General features: G+C 43.4%; 1 protein-coding gene and 1 long non-coding RNA gene across 6 annotated transcripts in view; one reads left to right on the forward strand and one right to left on the reverse strand.

Moving 5' to 3' along the window:
• Window positions 1-23,036, forward strand: part of MAP3K20 (mitogen-activated protein kinase kinase kinase 20) — a 92,533-nt gene that overhangs the window by 67,646 nt on the left and 1,851 nt on the right. For 3 of the 5 annotated variants that reach the window (XM_038142861.1, XM_038142859.1, XM_038142860.1), the window contains exons 13-20: window positions 891-921; window positions 1,041-1,180; window positions 2,345-2,407; window positions 3,419-3,511; window positions 14,154-14,270; window positions 15,810-15,884; window positions 16,910-17,060; window positions 21,379-22,058. In XM_038142861.1, the coding sequence (XP_037998789.1) occupies window positions 891-921; window positions 1,041-1,180; window positions 2,345-2,407; window positions 3,419-3,511; window positions 14,154-14,270; window positions 15,810-15,884; window positions 16,910-17,060; window positions 21,379-22,058 (1,350 nt within the window). Of the gene's footprint in view, window positions 1-890; window positions 922-1,040; window positions 1,181-2,344; window positions 2,408-3,418; window positions 3,512-14,153; window positions 14,271-15,809; window positions 15,885-16,909; window positions 17,061-21,378; window positions 22,782-23,036 lie in introns of those variants that run through there. The other 2 variants (XM_038142858.1, XM_038142862.1) reach the window with 2 other exon arrangements.
• LOC119703265 lies at window positions 7-21,622 on the reverse strand. The gene is made up of 3 exons (XR_005257604.1): window positions 21,492-21,622; window positions 1,354-1,514; window positions 7-280 (listed from the first exon to the last, which is right to left on the reverse strand). It is a non-coding gene; the product is annotated as an uncharacterized LOC119703265 (long non-coding RNA).

A 23,036-nucleotide genomic window follows, 5' to 3' on the forward strand; every position in this document is an offset into this window, starting at 1 on the left:
TGTTAATGTGGCCAGGGTTGTGATGCTGGAGCTCTCTGACAAATTACAGTGGGCGTGGTGGGAGGGAAGGCCAGATCAGAACATCTAGGTGAGATTTTAGTGCTGTTTGTTTGGTGAAACTTGTGTTCCAGAAAGGCTTGAAATGGCCAGGAGTAAATTTGAGTTACCTTCATAAAACAGCCACATTCTCCAGTGTCCAGAAAATAGTGGGAGCTGGGAACTGTCAGCAGCCAGGAGGACATTCCTGGGTCCTTGTTGAAGGAACGTGGGAGTGCCGACCCTGGACAGGACAAAATGAGTTCAAAGGTTTTAACCCACTGTGTGCCATCTGGATGGCAATTGACTGAAGAAAAGTTTACAGCTTTTTAATGGGTGTGGAGCCTCTCTTTCATAAAATAATGGCATTGAGTACTTTATACATTTTTATTCAGTTAAAAGGCTAAACAGGACACATCAATGATTTATCTCTGACATAGTGATGTGTCATAATTATTTTAATGTCCTATGAAGCACTCCCTTTATGTCTTATGCATCGTGGGGTTGTTTGGCTGACATTTACCAAAGGACTGTCTGGAAAGCCAGTGCAAAAACCATAAAAGCCCTGGCTCCTTCACTTCAGCCCTTTTAGCACATGACATTTCTCAGCTTCTGCTTTGGTCATTTCAGTTCTTCATGACAATAAACTGAGAAAGGTGGCTGCAATGTGGAAGGCAGTTTGGAAAAGCTAAATAAAAGTAATCACTTGCATTGGTGAATCCTGAGTCCTTTATCCCAAAATGAGAAATACTTTTAAATTTTGTTTAAAAAGGATGATTACTTGTGAACTCCAAATAACTGTAATACAAGATTTTGCTAATTTGAACTTCAGGATTGATTCCTCTTTTTTGCAGTTTTTCTGGATGCAACAACTTACTAGAAAAGGTAAAAGCTATTCATATGTCCTTTCATGCTCACATTTATGAACTAATATACATTTGTTCATTTTCCCCCCCTCCAATAAAGTGCCATGTGGGTTTCTGAATAACCTCTTTTATCTTAAGGCGATGCTTCTGGTGAAATGAGTGTCTATGCTAGCTTGTTTAAGGAACATCATATCACTGGGAAGCAATTGCTTCTTCTAGAAGAAGAGGATTTAAAGGACATGGGAATTGTTTCCAGGGGACACATCATCCATTTAAAGGTATTATCAGCATATATTGAATGGTGCAGTAGGTTATGGTGTGAGTATTACGGAGTCTATGGAGTTTCAGTAGTATTACCAACAAGAAAAGTTACAAAGCTAAATAGAGAACATATTTGGTATCTAAAATAAACGGAATTATAGCTTCATATGGATCCAGAACTCAAAGCAACCTGAGCATTTTATGAGGCATGAAAATGTGCTGTGGTCTTTATACTCCTCTGTAGTTCTTAGTTTTCTTGTGAGCAGGATGGCAGTACTGCTGCAGCTTCACCTAGGAGGGCCATTCTCCCACCGGAAAAGCTTGGGAATCTTCAAGGAGAACTCTCTTAAGCTGAAGGAGAAAGAGATACAAAACAGTTATTTGAACTGAAATCTCAGCTTCTCGATTTCCACATCTCATTTATAGTGTAAAGCACGTTCAGACTAACAAAACTCAGTTGAAAACTTTAAAGCTGATTGACAGATGGGTTTTTTGCTCTTAGAACTTTGCTTTTTAAACAGTGTTTTAAATGTCTGATGTTTGTAATGAGTTAAAAAAATCACGGTCTGGAAAATGTGATCATGACAGCAGTAATGGTATTAGTACTGTAGGCACAGGAGAGAGTTTTCTGGCAGTCAGCTTTGGAAAAGGGATTCTATAAAAGCAGTGCCTATAATTCTGTTGGGTTTCAATCATTTTAGATCCCAATTTGCTAGTAAAGATACTTGTAATTGCTAGTCCTGCAAGTTTAGCTTTGTTAAGTCACAAAAATTTATTCCCGTTTTGCTCATCAGCCATTTTTCCCATGCCCACATACCATAACTGATAGATTTAATTTACATTTCCTACAGAGAAAATTACTGAAACTTAATAAAGTCAATAATGTCCAAAATGAAAGATCTCCACTTCCTGGGTTGATTTGAGCATAAATAAAAACAACAAAAACATGCCCCCTGAACATCTCTTTTTCTGATTAAGCAGATCTGATTCTGAACGCAAATCCGGGCCAATCTACCACAACAGTTTCCAGAACAGGGCTATATTTTAAACTCTTCTCACATGCCCTGATGTATCCACAGTGGAAAACAGAGGGCATGTGGGGTGGTGCTGTTTTTCATGCTGATATTTGCAGGATGAGATACTAAATAACTCCCATCTGGTTTTGTTGATTTTTTTTCTAGACTGCTATTGAGAAGTTAACCCATGACTACCTAAATCTATTTCATTTTCCACCATTAATTAAGGCAAGTCTCACTGTTGATATAAGACGTGCTTCTCATGCTGGTATGAATATTTCACTGTTCTTACGTCTCAACTTTCCCCCATTCAGGGGAGGGCAAGGTTGCAGTTCCTGCAGAGGGTTGTAACGAATGTGAAGAGTCCACAGCAGCAATGGGTCACATCAGAACAAATAATAGGATAATAGAAATTGTTTTCAAGGAAGTTCTAAGTTTGTATCATGGAGCTGGTAAAATTAAATGAAATGACAAGTGGTTGCAATTTGCTTGCTGTCATTAATCAGAAACTACTTTGAAGAGCCATTCCTCCAAACTGCTGCCACCAACTGGTCACCACTGAAGAACAGCAGACCCCTGGCCCAGAATAAGCCCACAATTCCCCAGTTTGCTAATGTTATAGGAGAGAAGGATGACAGGATGATTTTGTGTCTTGCCACCCTTATGTTAACCCATTAGTTTTCTGATAATCAGTAATAAGACCCATGCAAAAGGAAGAGGGTGTTTGAGAATTTTGGTGTTGCTAGAGCAGATATTTGCTTTATTTAATTCAGTAAGCTAACCAAGGAATTCTAGACCCCAAATCCTGAAGTAGCTTTTTTAGTCACAATTTATTGTGCAGCAATAGAATGAAATCCACGTAAAGCAAATTTTCATATAGCAAAACTCTGTTCCCCAGAGGGGAAAATGAAAGTCAGAGCATTGCTGCTTTGCTTTGCTGTGCCAGCTGCAATTCCAGTGGCAGAGGCTGTCACAGTGCTCGTAGGGACACTGCACTCTGCCAGAGTAACTCAGCCAAGAGCAGAAAGTGTGCAGCATCTCCCAGTTGCCATCCACTACCAGCTCTAAACCCACGCAGAAGCCTTTGCCCCGTTTGGAATGTGATGTCTCCTTTCTGCTGCCTGCCAGACTTGTAGCACCTGAAAGGCAAATCCTTTCTGCCGCCAAAGGGTGTGCTCCTGTCTCCCAGTGGGTTGTGGTAGATGTGAATTCTCACCTTTGCCTGGTTTTTTTTGGCAGGATTCTGCAGGTGAAGCTGAAGAAAGCATAGAGAAAGTAGTGAATCTTGAACTTGTTTTTGGTTATCACTTGAAGCCGGGTAACGGTCCAAAGGTAAGCTGGGAGTGCTAGATCAGTTGGTTTGGTTAAAAGTCCCTACCCAAAGGGTTCAGTATCTTCTGGACACAAAAGATAAATTTGGATGAGAATTCTCTTGTTTTGGAAAGTGCTGACTGAATGTCAAGGTGGCAAATGGGGCTGCATGAGTGATGAGGAACTATCTACCAAAACAAACAAGGAAGAAAAGAATGGCACAGAAAGTTTTGGCTGAAAGCTTTTGTTTCCTTATGACCTATTTTTTAAATTGTAATTTTTGTAATTTGGGGTTTAATTTTGTTCCTTTTATCCCACTGAGTGTGAAATGGTAATCCATTTATTCAAAAAAAACATTGACAGTTGAGCAGTGGCATATGCCTGGTGTTGGTGGGCAGACTTCCTTTTGTCTCAACAGAAAGGAGATACTGTTTTATGCAACCAGGAGGAGTTTGGAAAATACATGGTATGCATGGCTGCTGGCTGGGCAGGACTGGTCCTGGTGGAGACCATGTGCCCTCATGGTACTGGGGAAGGAGGGAGGGGTGGTTGGAGCACATTGCACAAAACTGCTGTGCTCCAGCAATTGCCAGCGTGCCACATCCTAATCAAACCTCAGCTCCAAGCCGAGCTGGTTCAAGGGTCTCTCATTACACCCTGTGTAACAGGAGCGTTGATGACTCCAGATGTTCCAGCAAAGGATTTCTACCACATTGTTTTTTCTCAAGAGTGAGGTTTGTCCCATTCTTTTTGTTTGCTTTGTCCAGCTTGCCATGGACTCTGAATTCAAGGGTTTTAGAATTAATCATCTATGTGGAAATGGTGTGCAAAGCATTTCTGAGCTAGAATCAGGGGTTGTGACAGCAGGATTTGTTTCCTTTTGTATTTGATAAATCTGCAATGTGTGTCCACCCTAAACTTGTGGGAGGCTGACTTTCATCTTGTGTTATCTAGCTGCTTTGCTTTCAGGGCATATTGTTTGCAGAAGGCTCTTGATTTCTGTACTTGGTGGTGCTTGCAGAGAAGGCATTTAGGTTTGAACTTAGTAGGAACTTGTACTCATACTGAAATAATTTCATCAATTTGAAAAAGCTTTTTGTCTGAAGATTTCCTTTTTTAGTTTGTTTCTTTTATCCTGAGTACTTCTTTTTCCTATAAAAATCTTCTTTCTCACTATGTGAATTACTTAGACTGTCTCAGTGTTCTTGAATGCTTGTTGCTTATGCAGCTGTACAGCTGCTTTTTTGTAGGTGTGCATTTTTCTCTCCCATGTGCAACTAACTCTTAAAGGAACTAAAAGTCCATGAAAAAACTCATATCTCCCTTCCATTTCCAATATGGGCTGTGAGCCATAGTGCAAGCAGTTGGGCAACCACCCGCAGGAAAGAGCAAGAGAAGGAGCAAATAGACCTCTGAGCACTGGAGAGAAATTCATGTTGTACTAATGCCTCCTTAAGTTTGAAGATGAGTAGATGTTTTAGCCATGACAGCAAAATGTGCAAATGAGACTGTAAGCTGAAGTTCAATGGGCCTGTGTAGTGTTGACATAACCTCTGCAGGCTTCTGACAACATTTTTTACTTGGTCCTGCCTTCCCTGTGAGCTCCTAATTGGTCCTGTCTGCTCTGTGTGCTGCTGGGCCCTTTTCTAAGAAAGCCATTGCCTCTGAAGCTGTGGTTGCATGCCAGGCATGCCTCCCCTGTCAGCTGCCCTGCTGCAGCACCCCGTGTGCTTAGTGATGCCATTCCAGGGAATGCACAATTTGTCACCTGAATATGTCTGGGCTGGGAGCATCTGTCTGAGATCTGAAAGAGCCAGTTTGAAAAAGTGAACTGGAAAGAGCAGATTGTTGGAATTTCTGGGCAGGGTGCTAGGGCCAACATGGGCAAGTAATTTGCATTAAATATAACATTAACAAAGAATGGTGTGATGCAAACTGTATAGGAAATTTGGCTAGCTTGCTTCTTTGAAAACCCCTGCATACAATCTTCTGGCTCCCCTAGAGGCTGCTTTGAGCTGCCATCTAGATTTGTTCCAAAATGAACTGGGAAAAGGGTGAAAACCAGGATTGAAGGGTTTAAACTTCTTTTATTGTCTCATTTTTGTAAAAGAGTGGTGCCTGTTCCTGTAAAACTGGGTCAGCAGAAGCACTTGGGATCATACCTTCCACCATCTTTATAGCTAAAAAGCTGGCCTACATCAGTTTAAAAATAAATTTCTCTAAGGGACTTTACCCTAATCAGTCCCTATAACCAGCTGCCTAACTAAGAAGCATTTCTCCTGTTTTAATCATGAGGAAAAGAGGCAATAAGCTCAAATCTGGGTTATGCATTGAGGGTGTGTGTTCCCTGGGTGGTGTGTTGGCTGCTAGACTTGTGTACAGTGGCAGAGGTTAGTAGGCTCAGCTGGGAGGTGGTGCAGTGCAGCAGGAAGGGCTCTGTAAGGAGAACAGGTCATGCTGGGAGGTTTTACACCAGGCTGGCTCTGTGCTGGTCTCTGAATCAACTTCCCTTTAGTTACTGTGCTGCATCTTCTGATGTAGTTGCATCTGGAACCAAGCCATCCGTGTCACTGGAGGTGGCTCTGCCCAAGCATGGGACACGATGGACACATAGAACAAAAGCCTCCTGGTCCAAACTAAAGCTGTAGAGCGGGTGCAGCCGTGGAGTGCATCATGACGTACAGCAATTCCACCAGATATAAAAGTGCTGGAGAAGCTGGTCCAGGACCCAGAAACCATTTCAGGAGTGCCAGTTAATTCGGATGTGTTTGGCTGGTAAGAGCACAGCTCCATCTGTGGTGTGAAGACGGTTCCTCAGGGCACAGGTGTCCTCTCCTGGGCACTGCACTCTGCCCCATCAGCACAGCCAGCACACCTTTCTTCGTCAGCAGGCAGAAACTTAAGGGCCTTAGGAATGGCAGTGCCTTTTAGCAAGGATCCTGCTGGATATGCTTCAGGACAGCATTTGAATGTTCAGCCTTTTCTGTGTGCTGAATGAAACATTGACTTCCCAGTAAACAGCTTTACCAGCCCCATATTTTTTATCTAATTTAAACTGCATCTTGTAGTGGGATTATGTTGGTTTCCACCAGCTGACAGATGCAGTCATTTCATTACAGTTTCCTTCCTTTTTTAGCTGCATCTTTGGAGGCGATAAAAGCTCAGTTGACCTCTGTGCTCTCTGAATGCATCAGGAGTGAGCACTGCAAAGCTAACCTGGTTTTTAGAGGTTTCTTTTCCAACTCTTGTAGTTCAAGTTATGTGGTTACTTCCATTCACTGCCTTTTCATGACCTTTCTGTACACAGTTCCCAATGAGCTGAAAGGTGATAGATTTAGACTTTTTTTCCCCCCACAAATAAAAAAAAAAAAGCAGGGGACCACCAATTAAGTCCAAGACGGAGAGTAAAACAACAAACCCTGGCAGTTGTGGCTTGAGCTGATTTGCAGGACTGCAGGGGGAATTTTCAATGGCTTTCTCATCCTAGATGGCTCATTAAAATTTCCCAATCAGAGAAAGGTGCCTGAGCTATGTCAGCTCCACACTGATGAATCACCAAACCCCTTGAGAAGGATGCCTTACAGTCTTTTTGCCTTCTATTGATGCATTCTTTAGTTTTGGTCCTCAAAAGGGCAGATTTCACTATGCCATTGAATGTTTTCATTTTTTACCGAGAGTGGCACAATTTGACCTATATCCAAACACAAAGCCTTGAAGTTGGCTCACCATTTCGCCTGATTTTTCCCCACTTACCTCTCCCTCCATTTGACAAGGTAAGAAGCAGAGCCTCTTCAAAGCCATCTGCTAACCGTGTGAACTATTTTCTAGCCTTGAATATCCAAACTGAGATGTATTTTAATGCTATTATTTAAATGTGTAGTGGCAAAGGTAATATACTATTAAGGCTACTTTAAAGCGACATTGTGACCAACTCTTCATGTGGAGAAGCCCAGGCCAGCAAAATGCAGGCAGTACAAAAAATCAGTACTGAAATAGTTGTAACTGGAATGCAGTTTCACAAGGGCTTGAGACCATTTCTGCTGCTTGTTCCTCCCCACCCTCCCACCATATCAACGCTCATAAATTCTTTCTTTACTTTCTTAAAAATAAAGCAAGAGCCAAGTTATAGCATTTGAAATTTCAGTTCTACAGTTTTTCAGTCATTTATATTCTCTCATGCTCTGTAGGTATTTTAACCCTCTTCAGTAAGTGAAAATGGAGGAGGAATTGGTTTTATCTAACCCTTCCTTTACAAAATAATCACAGGTACCTTGACTTTCTAACATGGGGCTATTTGTCCTTATCTCAAAACCTCATCTTCTAAATCCTCCCTCTGTAATTCCATGTCAAAGCACAATGCTTTCAGTACTAAAGACTAATAGTTAATGCAAGAATCAGAGTAGCTGTGTTTGTGTGCTATTTTCATAGATTTGTTCCTATTCTATCAAGTAGTCAGTGAGGGGACACAAAAAATTACATAAGCTGTAAAATAAAACCACAGCCACATTAGAAATTGCTACCACCATTAAGAACAGAATACTGTAGTCTGCTAAGAAGGTGAATCAGTGCAGGTGATCTGAGCTCCTGGTATTTTCTTCCAAAGACTCTTTTCAGTACCATGTGTTGTTTTTGCATGAGGTGGAGCTGGTATAACTCCATCATCTTCATTGGGTTTGCTCCAGCTGTAGCATCCATGTGTAACTGAAGTCAAACTCAAGCCAAGACCTTTAAAAATGTTTGTGTAGGCAGTGCTAGACCAGGCATTCCAATTAGAAATTATTCCGTAGCCCTGAAGAGACATAGACTTTTTAGGTAGGTATTTTGTTCACTTGACTTTCTAGACTTTTTAATCCAAAGTTTTATTTTTATACCTTGGCCACTGAATTAACTTGCTGCCTTCCACATGTTATCTCTCACATACTGCAGATAGGTCTGCAGAAGCACAGGCAGGTTCCCAGTGATCTGTAGGCTTGGCATGTGCTATCCAGACAAAAGCCTGGAAGAGAAGCCTTTGTTCCCAGCAGAACAGTGGCCCTGCCATGCCTTTCCTGATCTCCTGAGCACCCTTGTTCCCTCAGCTGATGTCCTGCAGAGCTGCAAGTCCCAGAGTGTGAGCAGTCACTCCACGTGCTGCAGTGGGGACGTGGTGTCTGCACGGCTCCAGCACGTTGTCCCCACGAGTGGTCCACAGGAAATGCCACTGGAAGACAGTACGGGAGGGCACCCATGCAGCCCTCAGGGAAGGGACTCCTTTTTCATGCTTCCACCTTTACCATCCTGCTGTTGCAAGCAGGCTGCTCATGCGGATGATACCTGCGACTGCAATACCCCCGTTTGCCTCTGATCACATGGCAGGGCCAGCTTTTGGTAGATGCTGGGGTATCACTGAGCTCTTGCTTTGCCTGCTGCAAGCCCCTGTTCTCGGGGCACCCACAGCAGTGCCCGGTATTTACCATTATGTGCCACTCTGTTGTGCACAGAGCTCCACAGCCCTGGCTGCTGAAGAAGGGCGCTGCCAGGGGACAGATATTTTTGGTGGTGCTGGCTGCTCTGCGTAACTGTTAAGGGGCCTCATGCTTCTCCAGGCTAAGCTGCAGCCAGTCAGTGCCTGCTGCCTTGCAGGGGAGTAAGGGCTCCAGCTCGGAGGAGGCACCCAGGCAACTGATAACATAAATATATCTTCCTCTTGCTTTGTTTCTGTACATTTTAAGACCATCTCTCTCGCAAGGCCTCCCCTCCGCCCCTCTTTTTTTCTGCCTGCACAGCTGAAACAAAACCAGCGGTGGAGCCACCTTCTCTTGCTGGAGCCTGGCTGGCAGCAGCCTGCCCTGACCTGAGACACCAGCCATTGTTAAGGGTATAACACATTTACATATTTTGCAATAAAACATCAGTTATTTGCATTACTGTGTCAAGTTTTATTTGATTCTTTCACCTAAAAATGACTCATTTTCCTTTCTTGTATTTTAAAAACCAACTACTCTAAGCTTGTTTGAGAATAATCAAAAATTGCCCATTTAGCTAGAAGTCATTTTCTTTTCAAAAGGCAAATGTTATTTAATCTTTCAGCTGTTCATTGTGCCATCATAAATACTTTCTTTTCAGCACAGTTGTGGGGACTGAAATGAGCCCACTAATTGCCTCCCATTTCGACTGACATGTGGTGGTTTAGTGGAAAGAGAACACAGCGGGGAGAAGGAAATAGGAGGCTGAGAAAATGAGAGCTAATTATTTTCACTGCCTCATGTCAGGCTCTGTGTCAGCCTTGTTTTTACAAACTGGAAGGTTTAGCACTAAATAAAACAAACTGGCGTCATGTTTTTATATACTGGCAGTGTCATGGAAGCAGCTGCACATCTCAAAGACAATATAATGCCTGCATTCGCATGGACACCATCTGACAGCCACTGTGAGCCACTGCTAATGAGGATATCACAGTGGTGCCAAGTGAAAGGTGCTGAATTATGTATGATTCTTCATCAGTGCAGCAATAGTCCTGTAGATCATTATGAGACATTGTTTTGCTGAAGAGATTAAAACATTCTTAGTTCCAGACCCTGCAACCTATACATGCTACAAGAGGTTATTAATGGAATTTTTAGGGAGAGTTTCTTGTGGATTTCTTTTTGGTTAAAAATATCTCATGGGACAAAGCTGTGGTGGGTCATGACACTATACATATAAAGAAGAGAAGCAAATTAACCATAATTGTGTTATCTTCCTTTAAATCCAGTATAATAAAATATAGTGTAGCAGGGTGATACATAATGATAAATAACCCAAGTGCTGTCACTAGATGTTCAACTCTAATGCCTTTAAAACAGCAGGTTTCAGCAGCTGAGATAGATAATAGCTAAGAATGTAAAGGAGCTTCTGGGGACCTAAATCATCAACATGCTACTACTTTTAGTATCAGCATGGCCAACATTTTTTTTCTTATTTGTTTCATCCTGCGCTACATCTTACTTTTCTTCTAATATCCAGTTATCTGCTGCAATGCCATTTCCAGTTTTATTTCAATCTTTAAAAAACAAAAAAAGTTTATTGCAACCACTGATTTTAAAATGAATCCTTGATTTGGGCCCCCTTGAAAAATGAAGTGCCTCCCTAGCAAAGGTTTTAAACTGTTGTTGCAGGATATGTGTTTGCTATTTAGAGCCTGTGCCTGATCTTTTTCATTTCCCTTTCAGGTTTTTTTTGCAGACATAAACGCATATGGGGTTAAAGGAGTATTGTCACCACAGTAAGCTGGAGGCTTAATTTTTAAAGTGTTCTTACTTCCTGTTTCAAAGAGAAAGAAGCAGCTCAAATACATGTGTGATTTGCTTTTCTTTTGTACAGTAATTTTCAGAGGCTGTTGATTTATTTGCTTTGTCAAAGTGTTATTTGGAAATGTTTTTGCACAAAGTTTTGCCAGTTGTGCCTTTCAGTTCAGAAATTAGATAATTTTGTAAAACAAAAAGCTGAAATTTTTTATTTAGATCAAAATCAAGCAGGTAGATATTGGGAGGTATTTTAATGCTTGAATGACAAGATATCCAGAGAAGTCTCTTTGAAGGACTTGTGTAAGCATATCTATCAAGCAGACACTTTGAACAAGCCATTGCTAAATTATTTTCCCACATATGCCTGGCATTAAATGTAGTTTTGATCTAAGAAGTCATATGGCTACAGTTCATCAAATAATTGAAATTCATATGCTTGGTTTTTCTAGTTAAATTTTTGCTTAAATAGAGGAGCATCTCCTATTATAAGAATCTGGAACTCCATTAGAAAACAGGGAAATATGTTCCTTTCTTTCTACAGCACACAAATCTTGCATTATTTACTGTGTGGTTGAACAGAATGGTTACTAGGTTTGTAAGACAAGTAACCACCTACTTATCTTAGATATTTGCTAGGTGCCTCGATTCTAAAGTCACTTGCCTGCTGCCTTTTCTATTTCCTTCCTTCCTTCCTTCCTTCCTTCCTTCCTCCCTCCCGCCCTCCCTCTCTTTTTATATATTTTCCTCCCAACATCCCCTTGCCTCTCACTCTCCTTATCTGCTCCTTCTCTCTCTCATTCTCCCTTTCCCCATTACAGTAATGATTTTCTAATAACACAAAATGAAAACCTTTCCAAATAAAATGAGACATGTATTTTTGAGGGACAGAGCGGGCATCCTATTATGGTATCTTGCTATCTGCACACTGTGGCTGGAGAGGGCTCCAAAGAGGACCAAAGGTCTGGGGACTGGATTTGAGGGACAGGAGAGTGTGTTTCTCTGAAGATGCAGTTCAGAGCTGGGGAAGGCAGTGTTTGTGCAGGCCTCAGGCATCCACCCCTGCATGGGGCAGTTTGGTCCATGACCGCATGGAGAGGGATCCTGCCTGTGCAGCAGATCTGGCAGGGGACAGACAGTGGCAGTGCCCAACCCCTGCCTGACCCTGGATGTACATCACTTTTCTCTAGAGGTGGTTGGTTGATTTATTTTGTTTGTTAAAATGAGATCATATTTGTCAGATCTAGTCTGCAGGGAAATGTGAGTGAACAGGACAAAATCCTGAGTCAGGAGGGCATGGGAGCCCTGGCACAAGGTGCAGCTCTAGCTCTCAAGTGCTTGGCACTGGTATGTGTGCTGCCAGAGATGGCAAGAGATGTGCTGAACTAACTGGAGGATAGTACTTTATGTTGATATTTTTTTCTTTTCTTGGCTCTGGTGTTTTTTTGTAAAACTTACAAATGTCATCAAGCATCTTGTCTCTAACCTCAGGTTTGATTTACACTTGCATGAATCTCCTGCAAAAAAGTCTGGCAACAAGAACATTGGGCAGGGAGAGGAGCACAGTTTGAGAGATGAGGAGGAGTCGGAGACAATTTGCTTTGCTGTTGCTGTTCTGTTTCAAAGCACGTGCCCTCCTCATGTCAGAGCTGGTGCACAGTGCTGAACCTGCCTGGGAGAGGACAGGCGTTGCCCTAGGTCAGCTCACAAATGTAAAAAACAGGACAGAAAAGAGACGTGCAAAGAGATACAGTCTGTGATTAGGAAATGGAGGCAAGGGTGACTTCAGCACCTGAGCAGGTTGCACAGGAAGCCAGTACCAGAACTGGAAACTGAACTTGGTGCCTCTGAGTCTTGGTTGGTGCCCTGACCACTGAACTGCAGTTCCCATCACTCAAACTCGCACCAAGGCAGTGCGAAAACCAACTCACACGGCCTCTCTGCTTGAAAAATGTGCAAGGTTTTAGAATGGACAGACGGACACACAGGGCCAAATGCTGTCATAAACATAAATTCTTGTTGCAGTTCAGAAATTACTATATTTCAGTTTTCTTTAATTTGGAATTGCCAATTCAATGTGTGATGGAAAGCTTTGAGCCTTCTGAAGGCTGAGCTCCTGCATTACACTTATGAGAGACGCATGTGCAAACACCACAGATAATCACCTGTGCAAACGGATACTTTTTAGGCTGCTGTGTGTTTGTCTGTGCAAATAACTGCTTACACAAGCCCATGGCCCTAAGTGTCCATCTGTGTCCCCACTGAAAGCTTTGATATTTTCTGAGCAAAACCAAGGTGAAGACTGCCTCCTGCAAGCGCTGAGCCCACACGTGCCTTACAGGTGGCATGTGGCACACACAGACCCCTGAACCCCTGGCACGTCTGGAGGAGCTTCTGTCTTTGTGAAGGCAAGATTCCCTCCTTCCTGTATGGAGGTGGAGACACTGCTTCAGTGGCAGAGTGGTCGTTCAGGGGACTGATTTTTGGAGGAGCTCAGTGCACTGCACAGTATCTCATCCCCAAAGCACCTGCCAGGCAGACCAGCAAATGTTGGCTGGTTTGCACCATGGACAGGCAGTCTCTGGTCCCCAGTGGGAGCCTCCCTGGCCACAGACACGAACCCCAGCCCCAGCACTCGGTCCATGTGGGATGTCCTGCAGGATGCTGCCAGTTGTCACTGTTCAGCTCAGGGGGTTGTTTAAGGACACCTTTTATTGGCTGTGGTTTATTAAACTCACTGTGATTATTTTCTTAGCTGAGCTTCGTTACAATTAATAATGCAGTTGGAGGCAAGCAGAAGTTGAGGATGCTCAGTGCCTCCCTGGGCTCTCAGTATCTGAAATAACTGAGCTGTGATAACAAGCTTGTCCTTTGCCCATTATTTGAGCGATTGTCTTGAAGGTGTTGACTTGAAGTGAAGATTTTGGTTGTTTATTCCTGGGTTCACCGGGACAATGTCCTTGTGCCTGGCTGCCAGCTCTGACTGTGCCCTCAAGTGATGGCTCCCATCACTGCCCTGTCCCTCCACTGCCCTGGGGTGTGCAGAGCTCCCAAGCCACATGCTCCAGCAGGCTGTCTGTCCAGGTGAGGCCACTCAGGGACACCACACCTCAGAAGACATCCAGACCTGTCAAGGTGGCAGCTGCCTCACAGAGTGAGCTGAGAGAAGAGGGAACAAGAAGACTGAGAGTTTTCCATTATCAACACTGTACTGCAAACATGTGTAAAATATGTATATGTCCCTTGACTTTCTCACTGGGTTATTTCTTCCCTTCATATATTGAGGATTAGATTTCGGTTGTTTCGGCTTTCAGTTTTGTTTCATTTTGGGTTTTGTTGTTGGGTCTTCTTTTCCTATTTGTATTCTAACAATCCAGCACTCTTTTTTTTATTATTCATAGGATTGTAAATGGAAAATGTACATGGAGATGGACGGGGATGAAATTGCAATAACCTACATAAAAGATGTGACATTCAACACTAACCTACCTGATGTAGAGATTTTAAAGATGACAAAGGTATTTACAGCCTTAAAGCTTTCATGAATTCACAGATCTCAAACAAAGACATTAAAATACCACAGCAGTCGACTTTTGTGCTTGCAGAAGCTCAATCTCTTGACAGCTTTTAAATAAAATGCACATTTTAAATAGAATTGTATCATAATAGGAGTTAGGTATTTTGGTTCTCCTTTAAGCTAGCAATAATGTTTACAATAGACAAATAAGAGAAGGAACTAATTTATATTTCCTTGTTTTGATTCCATGTTATAGCCTCTGAATTTATTACCTATTTTAATGAAAAGAATGTTCCAAAAATTGCTTCATTTTTCAAGAGAAGAAACCAATTTAAATGTTCCAGAAACCTCATACGATTTGTCTGGGGCGGGGGGTTGTCTTTTTCTTTCTCTCTTTCTTTTTTTTTCTTCCTTTTTTTTTTTTTTCATGGTTTTAGAACTTTTATCTGGTTCTAAACTCTCTTTCATGCACCAGTGGATTGCAAAGACTGAAACCCATCGCAGACAGTACAGCACTGAACATCTGCAATTCATTGTCACTGAGCATTTTACCCTGTGTCAGAACCTGCCTGTAAATATTTACCAGTAAGCATTTAGACTGCTTTTCCCTAAGGAACAGAAGTTTTGTTGATGCAGAGGGCATTTTGTTAGCTATTATTTTAATTGTTTGTTTTTATTAATATGCTCCAGTTGATAATAGCTAACAAAATAAATTTCTAACTGAAAAAATATACAGCTTGATTGCCAATTAGAATGCTGCTCTAATGTGCACTGGTAAAAACACCCAAACTCTTGAGTGCTTTTAACTGTGAATTTTTGAGGCAAAATTGGGGGGGGTGAAACTTTTAGTCATTTTTTTCTAAAGGAAAAAATGAAAAGCAGATTGTCAACAGTCAGAATTTTAGGGAAAATGTGATATAGGTGTATTTGCTAAAAAAGATTCCGATATTTAATTAATGCTAACACTATTTTTATGGTTAGTGATTTCTGGAACAACACTTCTGATTTTTTTTTTTGTTATTATTACTATTATTACTGTTTTTATCACTATCATTAGTTTTCTGTCTAATTTTAATCTTGGACGTTTCAATTTTTCCTTTAAAAAAGGCATGAAGTTAAATAAACCAACAACTAGATACAGTAACATTAACTTTTCACATACTTCAACATTTTTTTATTTGTCAAGAAATATCTTTGAGAATCTCCAGATATTTGTTCTTGCTTTCCTCTGTAAATCTAGCAGAAGCAAAAGTGTACACGCACAAAATTGGAAAAGGTTCATGCCCCCCTGAAAATATTCCATGTTGTCTCATCTGCTTTGTGTTCTGTATGGAAATCTCTTCTCAGTTTCCTTTTGTAAACCAGGAAGTAAATATTTCAAACGTATATTGCTTTGTCTCACAGAATTTTAAGGAAAGTATTGATCTTAACAATATAGGAATGAATGAAGAGGCAAACGTTGTAAATCCCTTTTGGGTGATTTAGAAACAAGTCAGGAGATGGAGAGCACCTTATAAAACTCCCACCATGTTTTTTCCAGCCACCGTTTGTAATGGAGAAATGGATTGTGGGCATAGAAGAGCACCAGTCTGTAGAATGTGTTGTTACATATGAGGTAAGCTCTAAGAAACAAATAAAACAGTTGATCCAAGACAAAACCTACACAGGAGGTGTGGAAAATAACATCCTCTGGCTTTGTAATATCCTATAATCAAGTTCTCAGCAGCCTATAATTAGTTGTAAAATATAAAGTTCAGAGCAAAAGGTGAATGAAGTTTAGAGAGACAGTGGCCTCAGACTGCTGCCTGGGATGGCTCTTCTTCCCAAGGATGAAAGCTCCTTTTGCTTGAAGTGTAATGGTCAGTGTTGTTTGCATTATTTAAAGAGGCTGGTTATTCTCTTTTCAGTGATGTGCTAATTAGGAGAGCAGAGAAGCAACAGAAGAAAAAAAAAAGAGAAATCAAGAATAAGATAAGATAAAATAAAACCCAGAATATAATTTGATGTGATAGAAATTAGCTTTGTATAAAGAGTTTGCAGTTACTTACAATACTGATTTTTTAAAGACTAACTCTGTATGTCAGAAGAAGGTTAATAAATGAGATTCCAGCTCTGTCCTGAACAAGCATTCAGGCAGTGATGGACCAATGGGGAAATCCTGGACTTGGCTTGCTTTTCCCAGAAGTGGAGAAGTAGTTTTCTTTCAGACTGAAGTTTCTCACAGGAGTCATACGTCCTTTACAGTAAACTGAAGGATGCTCCAGGAAAATTTTGTTGGGGGTCCCCCTGCAAAAATACCTTAGTCCTACCTCTTTTAGAAGAAAGTAGTGCACATTCGATCCTCATGAACAGAACTAGTAAAATGTATTTTTGTGTTTTAGAGGAAGGCCTGCAGATCTTTCCTCTGCAGAGTACAAGAATTGAAGCAGTTATTCACTACCACATTTTTAGCATAATCACAAGTACCAGCCAAAATTATCTAGAGTCTAAAAATATTTGAGAACTAGCTAAGTGGTTTTGCAAAACAGGCTCTATATTGAAGCAACTGCTGCTGCCCAGGCACTAGTGGAAGTTCCCTCATAGGGGAACTTAGTGTGTTGTTTGTTGTTACATCCTGACACTTGTGTCCTTCCTGAGCAGAGTGATGTTAGAGCTCCCAAAAGCACGAGGCACATCCAAGCTATCTGCTGGAGCAAGCTGAAAGCACAGGATGAGGTTGAGGCAGTACAGCTCTTGATACAGACCTCGCTCCCCAGTTCGGAGGGGAATTCACGGAGCAGATCTGACTCGGGTAAGTCAACACATGGGAACTTCATTGCTGACATGGGCAGGGCATATATGGGGAGGACAGCAAAAAGTCAACGCATGTCACCCACTCACCACCTGCAGGTGTGCTGAAGGTGCGCTCAATCCCTCTGTATGTCAGTGATGAAGATTATAAATAACACTGGTCCCAGTACGGACCCCTCAGGGACACCACTTGTCACTGATGTACACCAGGACTCTGAGCTGTTCACCTCTAGATGCAACCATTCAACCAATTCCTTATCCTAACAATCCACCCATCAAATCCATCTCTGTCCAATTTAGAGGGAAGGATGTTGGGGGGATCTTGTCAAAGGCTTTACAGAAGTCCAGATAAATGACATCTGTAGCTCTTCCCTTGTCCACTGATGTTAAGATCAGGAAGCATTTTCCTGATCTTTCCTAACTCTCCTAGTCCTCATCCTGCTGTCCATTGCCTTGATAGGAGTGGAAAGAGAGGCTGACATTGAAGATTGAGACAAAGTCTTCTCCCCATCTGTTGTTACCACTTTTCCAGTGCTGTTTATCAGGGGGGTACACCTTCTTTGAACTTCTTATTTTGTTAACATAGCTGAAACCCTTCTTGTTATTCTTTGCATCCTTGCCAGGTTCAGTTCCAGCTTTGTTTTGCCCTTCCTCACTACATCCCTACACAACCAAACTTCATGTTTACACTCTTCCCAGGCTACCTGTCCTTGTTTCCACTTCCTGTGCATTTGCTTTTTTCCCCTTTCTTTTACCAGCACTTCCCTACTCAGACATACCAGTCTTTTGCCTTCTTTGCCCAATTTCTTGCTCCTGGAAAGCTCTTGCACTCTATGGAAGACTTCCTTAAAGATCTGTCAGCTCTATTCCACTCCCTTGTCACCAGGGTATCCTTTTAACTATGTCCTTGAGGAGCTGGAAGTCTCTTTTCCTAAAATTAATGAGCCTAAATACCTGACCCATGTCCCTCAGGACTGCAAACACTACCAATGCATGATCAGTGCAGCGCAGGCTCATCCAGTCTTGATGTCCCTGATTAACTTGCTTACATTGGTGGCCATCAGATCCAATTTCCCCCCGGTAGCCTGTTACCTGTCTCTGAAGGGTAAGGGGGATGCCCTGTATGCTCCTATGGGAAGCAGGCTGGAAGTAGTCCATGGTGATAAGCTCACACTCAACTGGAGTGCTTTGGCCAGTTCTTCCCTCCCACCCTTAGCCACCCAGCACACAGCTTTGCACTGATGTTGTGCTTGGACAAAGGGCACCTTGCATTAGAGATGTGTGGGTGCTCTTGCTCTGGCCAGTGCTCTTGCAGTGGGACACACATACTGAGGCTCTAGCCTCAGAGACAAACAGTCCCCTGTGGATGATACAGTTTTGACAAGTACAGTACTGCCAGCCTGGCAGACACAAGTGCTCCTGACATCCTGCTCTTCTCTGAGGAATTGTGGAAATATTCCCACAGCATTCTTCTTCCACATCTCAGCTTGCCCATTTGAGCCAGCCCTGGCTCATCACTGTCTGACTTCTGGAATGGTGTTTGTCGTGGCTTCTGGGGCTTAATTTGTTCAGTGAGATACGTTTAATAATGCAGTGGGCTCTACAATGCAGTTTTCATTTCCTCATAAATTCATGCTGCTGACAGACTCACACTCATCTCAGTTGACTCTAGCACCGTTTTGCCTGTAAGACCTGCGTGTAAAGATGTTTGTCACCCAAGCTGTTTTTCTCTTTGAGTTCATGGTAGGGCTGCACAAATGTTTGGGTTGGGACACCTGAGGGGCAGTACAGGAGCTGGAACAAGATACCAGTGAGCAGAGGAGGAATTTCTCAATTTTGTACACTACTGGCAACTGTAGAAGAATGGCCCTGTGAATTGAGAGGTGCTGGGTTTGGACTACAGACACATCTAACACGGGTGTGCTTATTCCTTAGCAATTGTGATCCATTTGCAACACAATTACATTTTATAATGCAAATGAAACCTAGAACATGTCCTAAAGATACATCTTTTCTCCAGATTAGCTTTGCAGATAAGAGGTTACCCTGGTATTGGGGTGATGAGCCCTGCAGCCATACCAAGTGTGGTGTGTATCTTCACAGGTTGGCTCAGCTGCTGTAAACCGAAATGGTTGCTTTTTTTTCAGTGAGTGGTGGGAGAGCTTGTCTGTCCCTTTGGCACACTGGAGGAGTTACATGGAAGCACTAATGTTTTGTCAGCAGCCAATTGAATAGGCACTGTTCAAAGGAGGTGGGTTACCAGCCAGCATGAAAGCTGTGCCTCAGCTCTAGCAAACCTTCTGGCCTGTCTTCTTTACCAGACCACCTATCCCAGGTTTAAAAGACCACCAAATCCAAGCACAAAGGTAAGGGTAATACCTGTCTAATAGGCTAAAATAACTACCTCTGTGGGCTGCCACACAGAGCACATAACTCCGTGTACAGAGTTGGTGGCTCAGAGACCACATGAGGGAAAAGCCCCCCAGCCCATGAGCGGCATGAGAAGCCCCTTCTCCCAGCCCCATAGGGCACACTGGGAGATCCTTGCTGGGCAGCTGGATCCTGGGCTGGCAACTGCTGTTGGCTGTAAGGAGCAAGGACTGAACAGCCTAAATGGAGCCCCTCGTTCAGGGAGATCAGCACTAGTCCCATAGCACATGTGATGGCCACCTGAGTGTTGATATCAAATGAAGACCCAAACTTGAGTCCTGAGCCTGCTGTTTCCAGGTTTATGAGGTCTGTGATTTACATCCAGCCTTGGTTGGAGGGCACGGGGGAATGGCAGAGGCAATAGTGTCCAGCAAGTCCATTTTGACATGCATGTTTCTTTTGAAACCATGACTTTCAAGGAGGTTAAGAACCAGAAGAGGCAATTCCCATCTGTCTTTCTGTGAAAGAAGGTTCACCTTCAAGTGCAGGTGGAGCTATCTGCTGTGTCAGTGTCATACACACTATGACAGGGAAGACAGTTTCCTTTTGACATACTTGACAATAAGTTGAAGTGATTTAAATCTCTTTGGATTCAAACAAAGTCTGGGGAAAAGGGGAGTGGAAGAGATCATCCATTACATTTTAACAGAAGAAATCCTAATGAGGACAGAGCTGCTATCCAGCTCCCACAAAAGTCCCCATGGTCAATGAAGTGTTCCAGCGAGAGGCAGAGAGGGTTATGCTTTCTTGTTGGAATCATATTAGCAATCTTTAAGGACAAATAATTCAAATCTCTCTAGAACAAAATTATTTTAGCTGCTCCCCATGGGTCTTTGGCCAGAGCTGTGGCCTCAGATAAGAGGAATTCCTGTTCTCTGCTCTACCCACAAAGTAGCAAACCAGGCAGCCTTTGCAGTTCAAATAGAAAATTTACAGCTATTGTATTTGCTAAAGGCTTTCATGGAAACCACGGGACTGACTTTCAAAACCACTTCAGTGTGATCTCTGAAAGCTACAACTTTTGTTACAACCCCAGGGCTGTGACAGTAGGTGTAGAGGGAACTGTAATACCCTGAGTTGCTCACAGTTAAGCACTGTCTGAGCCAGCCTGGCTGAAGCCTAATGCCTCACTGACTTTTCCACATACAGAGTCAGTTTTCTGCATGAAGCTGGATGCAAAGTAGATTGAAATCTGAATTCTGAATTTGTAGTAGCAACAACAACTAAAGTAGCTCTGGTTTTTCTGGTGTGTAGCAGTTTGAAAAGAAATTGGAGCCAGAGGAGGTGAATGTGGCTGCCCCAGCTGGGATTTGCACTGGCTCTGCACTACTCCCTCTCTGTGCTGGGCTGCGAACAGCATGACTGTGCCAGATGGGAGAGGTGCAGCTGGAAGGCAATGTTGCAGCAATACTGGTACCTTGGGGTGACCTCTGTGTCAGCTCCAGAGGTCTCCAAGCTCTTTTCTAGTAAAAGCTGTGGAGAAATCTGCTGAGGTTGCCAGGAGCATCACAGGGCATGTTTAAAACCAGGTTGGGTTCAAATGACCAGAAGGCACTTGGGGGTGGGAACCCACCTGAACAGCCGAGTGAATGGCTCAGTAACAGTCTGAGTGAATGGCTCAGTGACAGTCTTCTAGTCTAAGCTCTGTAATCTGCAGTGGCATCAGAAGTATTTGTATTGCTTGCTATTTTAAAAGCTCGACATTATGTTCAACCATAACATTGAAGATACTCAAATCTAGGACTATTTGCTGCAAGGCTGGGAGGGGAAGGGTGGTTTGAGGTTCTTCCGAGAGAAACCCTGGTACCTAACCTCACACCTTCGGTAAACCCAAGAGCGGTTTTCCATCGATTCACGGCAAGCTGACTCTGTTTCCATTCCCTTGCCAGGCACTGACAGTCAGTGGATGCAGACACTGCGCATGCAGCAGCTAGCAAAAGCCATTTCCCTCCAGCACGGCCACCCCCACAGCCCGAGCACAGTCACCCACTACCTGCCCTACCTGCGCAGCCAGGACTCCTACGCCGCTGCCGTCAGGAGGACGCGCGCTCCCGTCAGTCAGCAGCTCACATCCATCAGCCACTCGAGGAATTCCTCTCCTCTGTCACACAGTTTGATGAGAAACCTTTCCAATCTGCACTTGAACTCAAAAGGCAGCAGCGCCTCCAGCACAGCCTCTGACACCCCTTCTGAGAGGGACAGGTCTGCCGGCAAAGGCAGGAGCGCCTCGCACAGCGCTGCCTCCCGCAGCTCCTCGGGCGGGCGGCGCAGCGCCGCCGGCTCCCCGGTGCCCCCGCGGCACTCGGCGAGACCCAGCAGGACTTCTTTGCCAGCGGCCCCGCCGGCTTCCCAGCAGCGCAGGTACCCCCGCGCCCCTCCGCAGCCCTCGGCCATCCCGGGCATGCCCCCACAGGGTGACAGCGAGCCCAGGAGGGGCGAAGGGGAGAGCAGAGCCGGCGAGGGCGGGTGGATAAAGGTGCAGCACGCAAGGAAACCCCACAGGCAGGCCGCCGGCAAGCCGGGAAAGGAGAGAGCCAGGGGCAGCTGGCGGGGCCGGAGGACGTTCTGAGAGGAATTTGGCCCTTTATTTAACTGAACGTTCAAGCCAGAGAAGATATGCCTGCTCCTATTTATATTACTGCACCGAAGCCGGTACCCACCTGGCTGGGGCCTGCCAGCGGACAGGGGGAGAGCCGCCACCTCTCCTCCCGTCACTGTCAGCACCAAGGGATTTAATTTGGTTTTCTCCGCTCTGTTTGGCTGCTTGCGTTCTCAGCTGACTGGATATCCACTCGTTTGCTTAATATGTCAAAAATAAAATCCATAAGGCACGGCCAGGTGCCACAATGAAAGGCTCTCAGTTTTATCCTTGGGAGAGTTGTGCTGTTACCTCTCTCCTCACCTCACTTTGCTTCTAGATGCTGAGTCCAGCTCTAAGCAGGGTCTTCTCACCCCTTGTCTGGTCTGCTTCTGCCAGGGCTATAGGAATAGGTATATATTTCAGCATAGTCTGAAAAAAAGGGACACAAGGACGTTTTTCTTCAGGTCTACTTTAGTAGCTTTACTTCTCCACTTTCAGCTTGCCATCCCTTCTCAGGAATTTCTTACTTTGTTCCTTATTAAAAGCCCCAACATTAGGGACCCAACACCACTGAGCACACTCTGTCACATACACAGTTGTCTTAATCAGAAGGAGAATCAAAAACTAGGCTTTATTCTTTTGGGGGAAAAAATTAAAATAGAGTGAAAAGAAGGCATTGCCTTTATCATAGTTACAACTAACCCCACTGAGGTCTATAATAATATTTATCCCTGTGTAGTTGGTATTTTTTAATTGAATTTTTAAATGTGGCCAGACTGTGTCGCTTTTGTCTTTCAGTATTCAGGTAGTAAAGACAAGGTCAGCAAAGTTTCTGATTAATGTGGTCTTTAGCTCTGCTGAGAACAAAGACACAGCTTAGACTCAGTTGGCGTCAGAAAGTTTCTTCGTGGCCTTTTCACTCCAAGTTGATTTCACACAATTAAAAAGTAGAAAAAAAAGTTTGGA

The sequence above is a fragment of the Motacilla alba genome, chromosome 7 (assembly GCF_015832195.1).
Source record: "Motacilla alba alba isolate MOTALB_02 chromosome 7, Motacilla_alba_V1.0_pri, whole genome shotgun sequence".
NCBI lineage: Eukaryota > Metazoa > Chordata > Aves > Passeriformes > Motacillidae > Motacilla > Motacilla alba.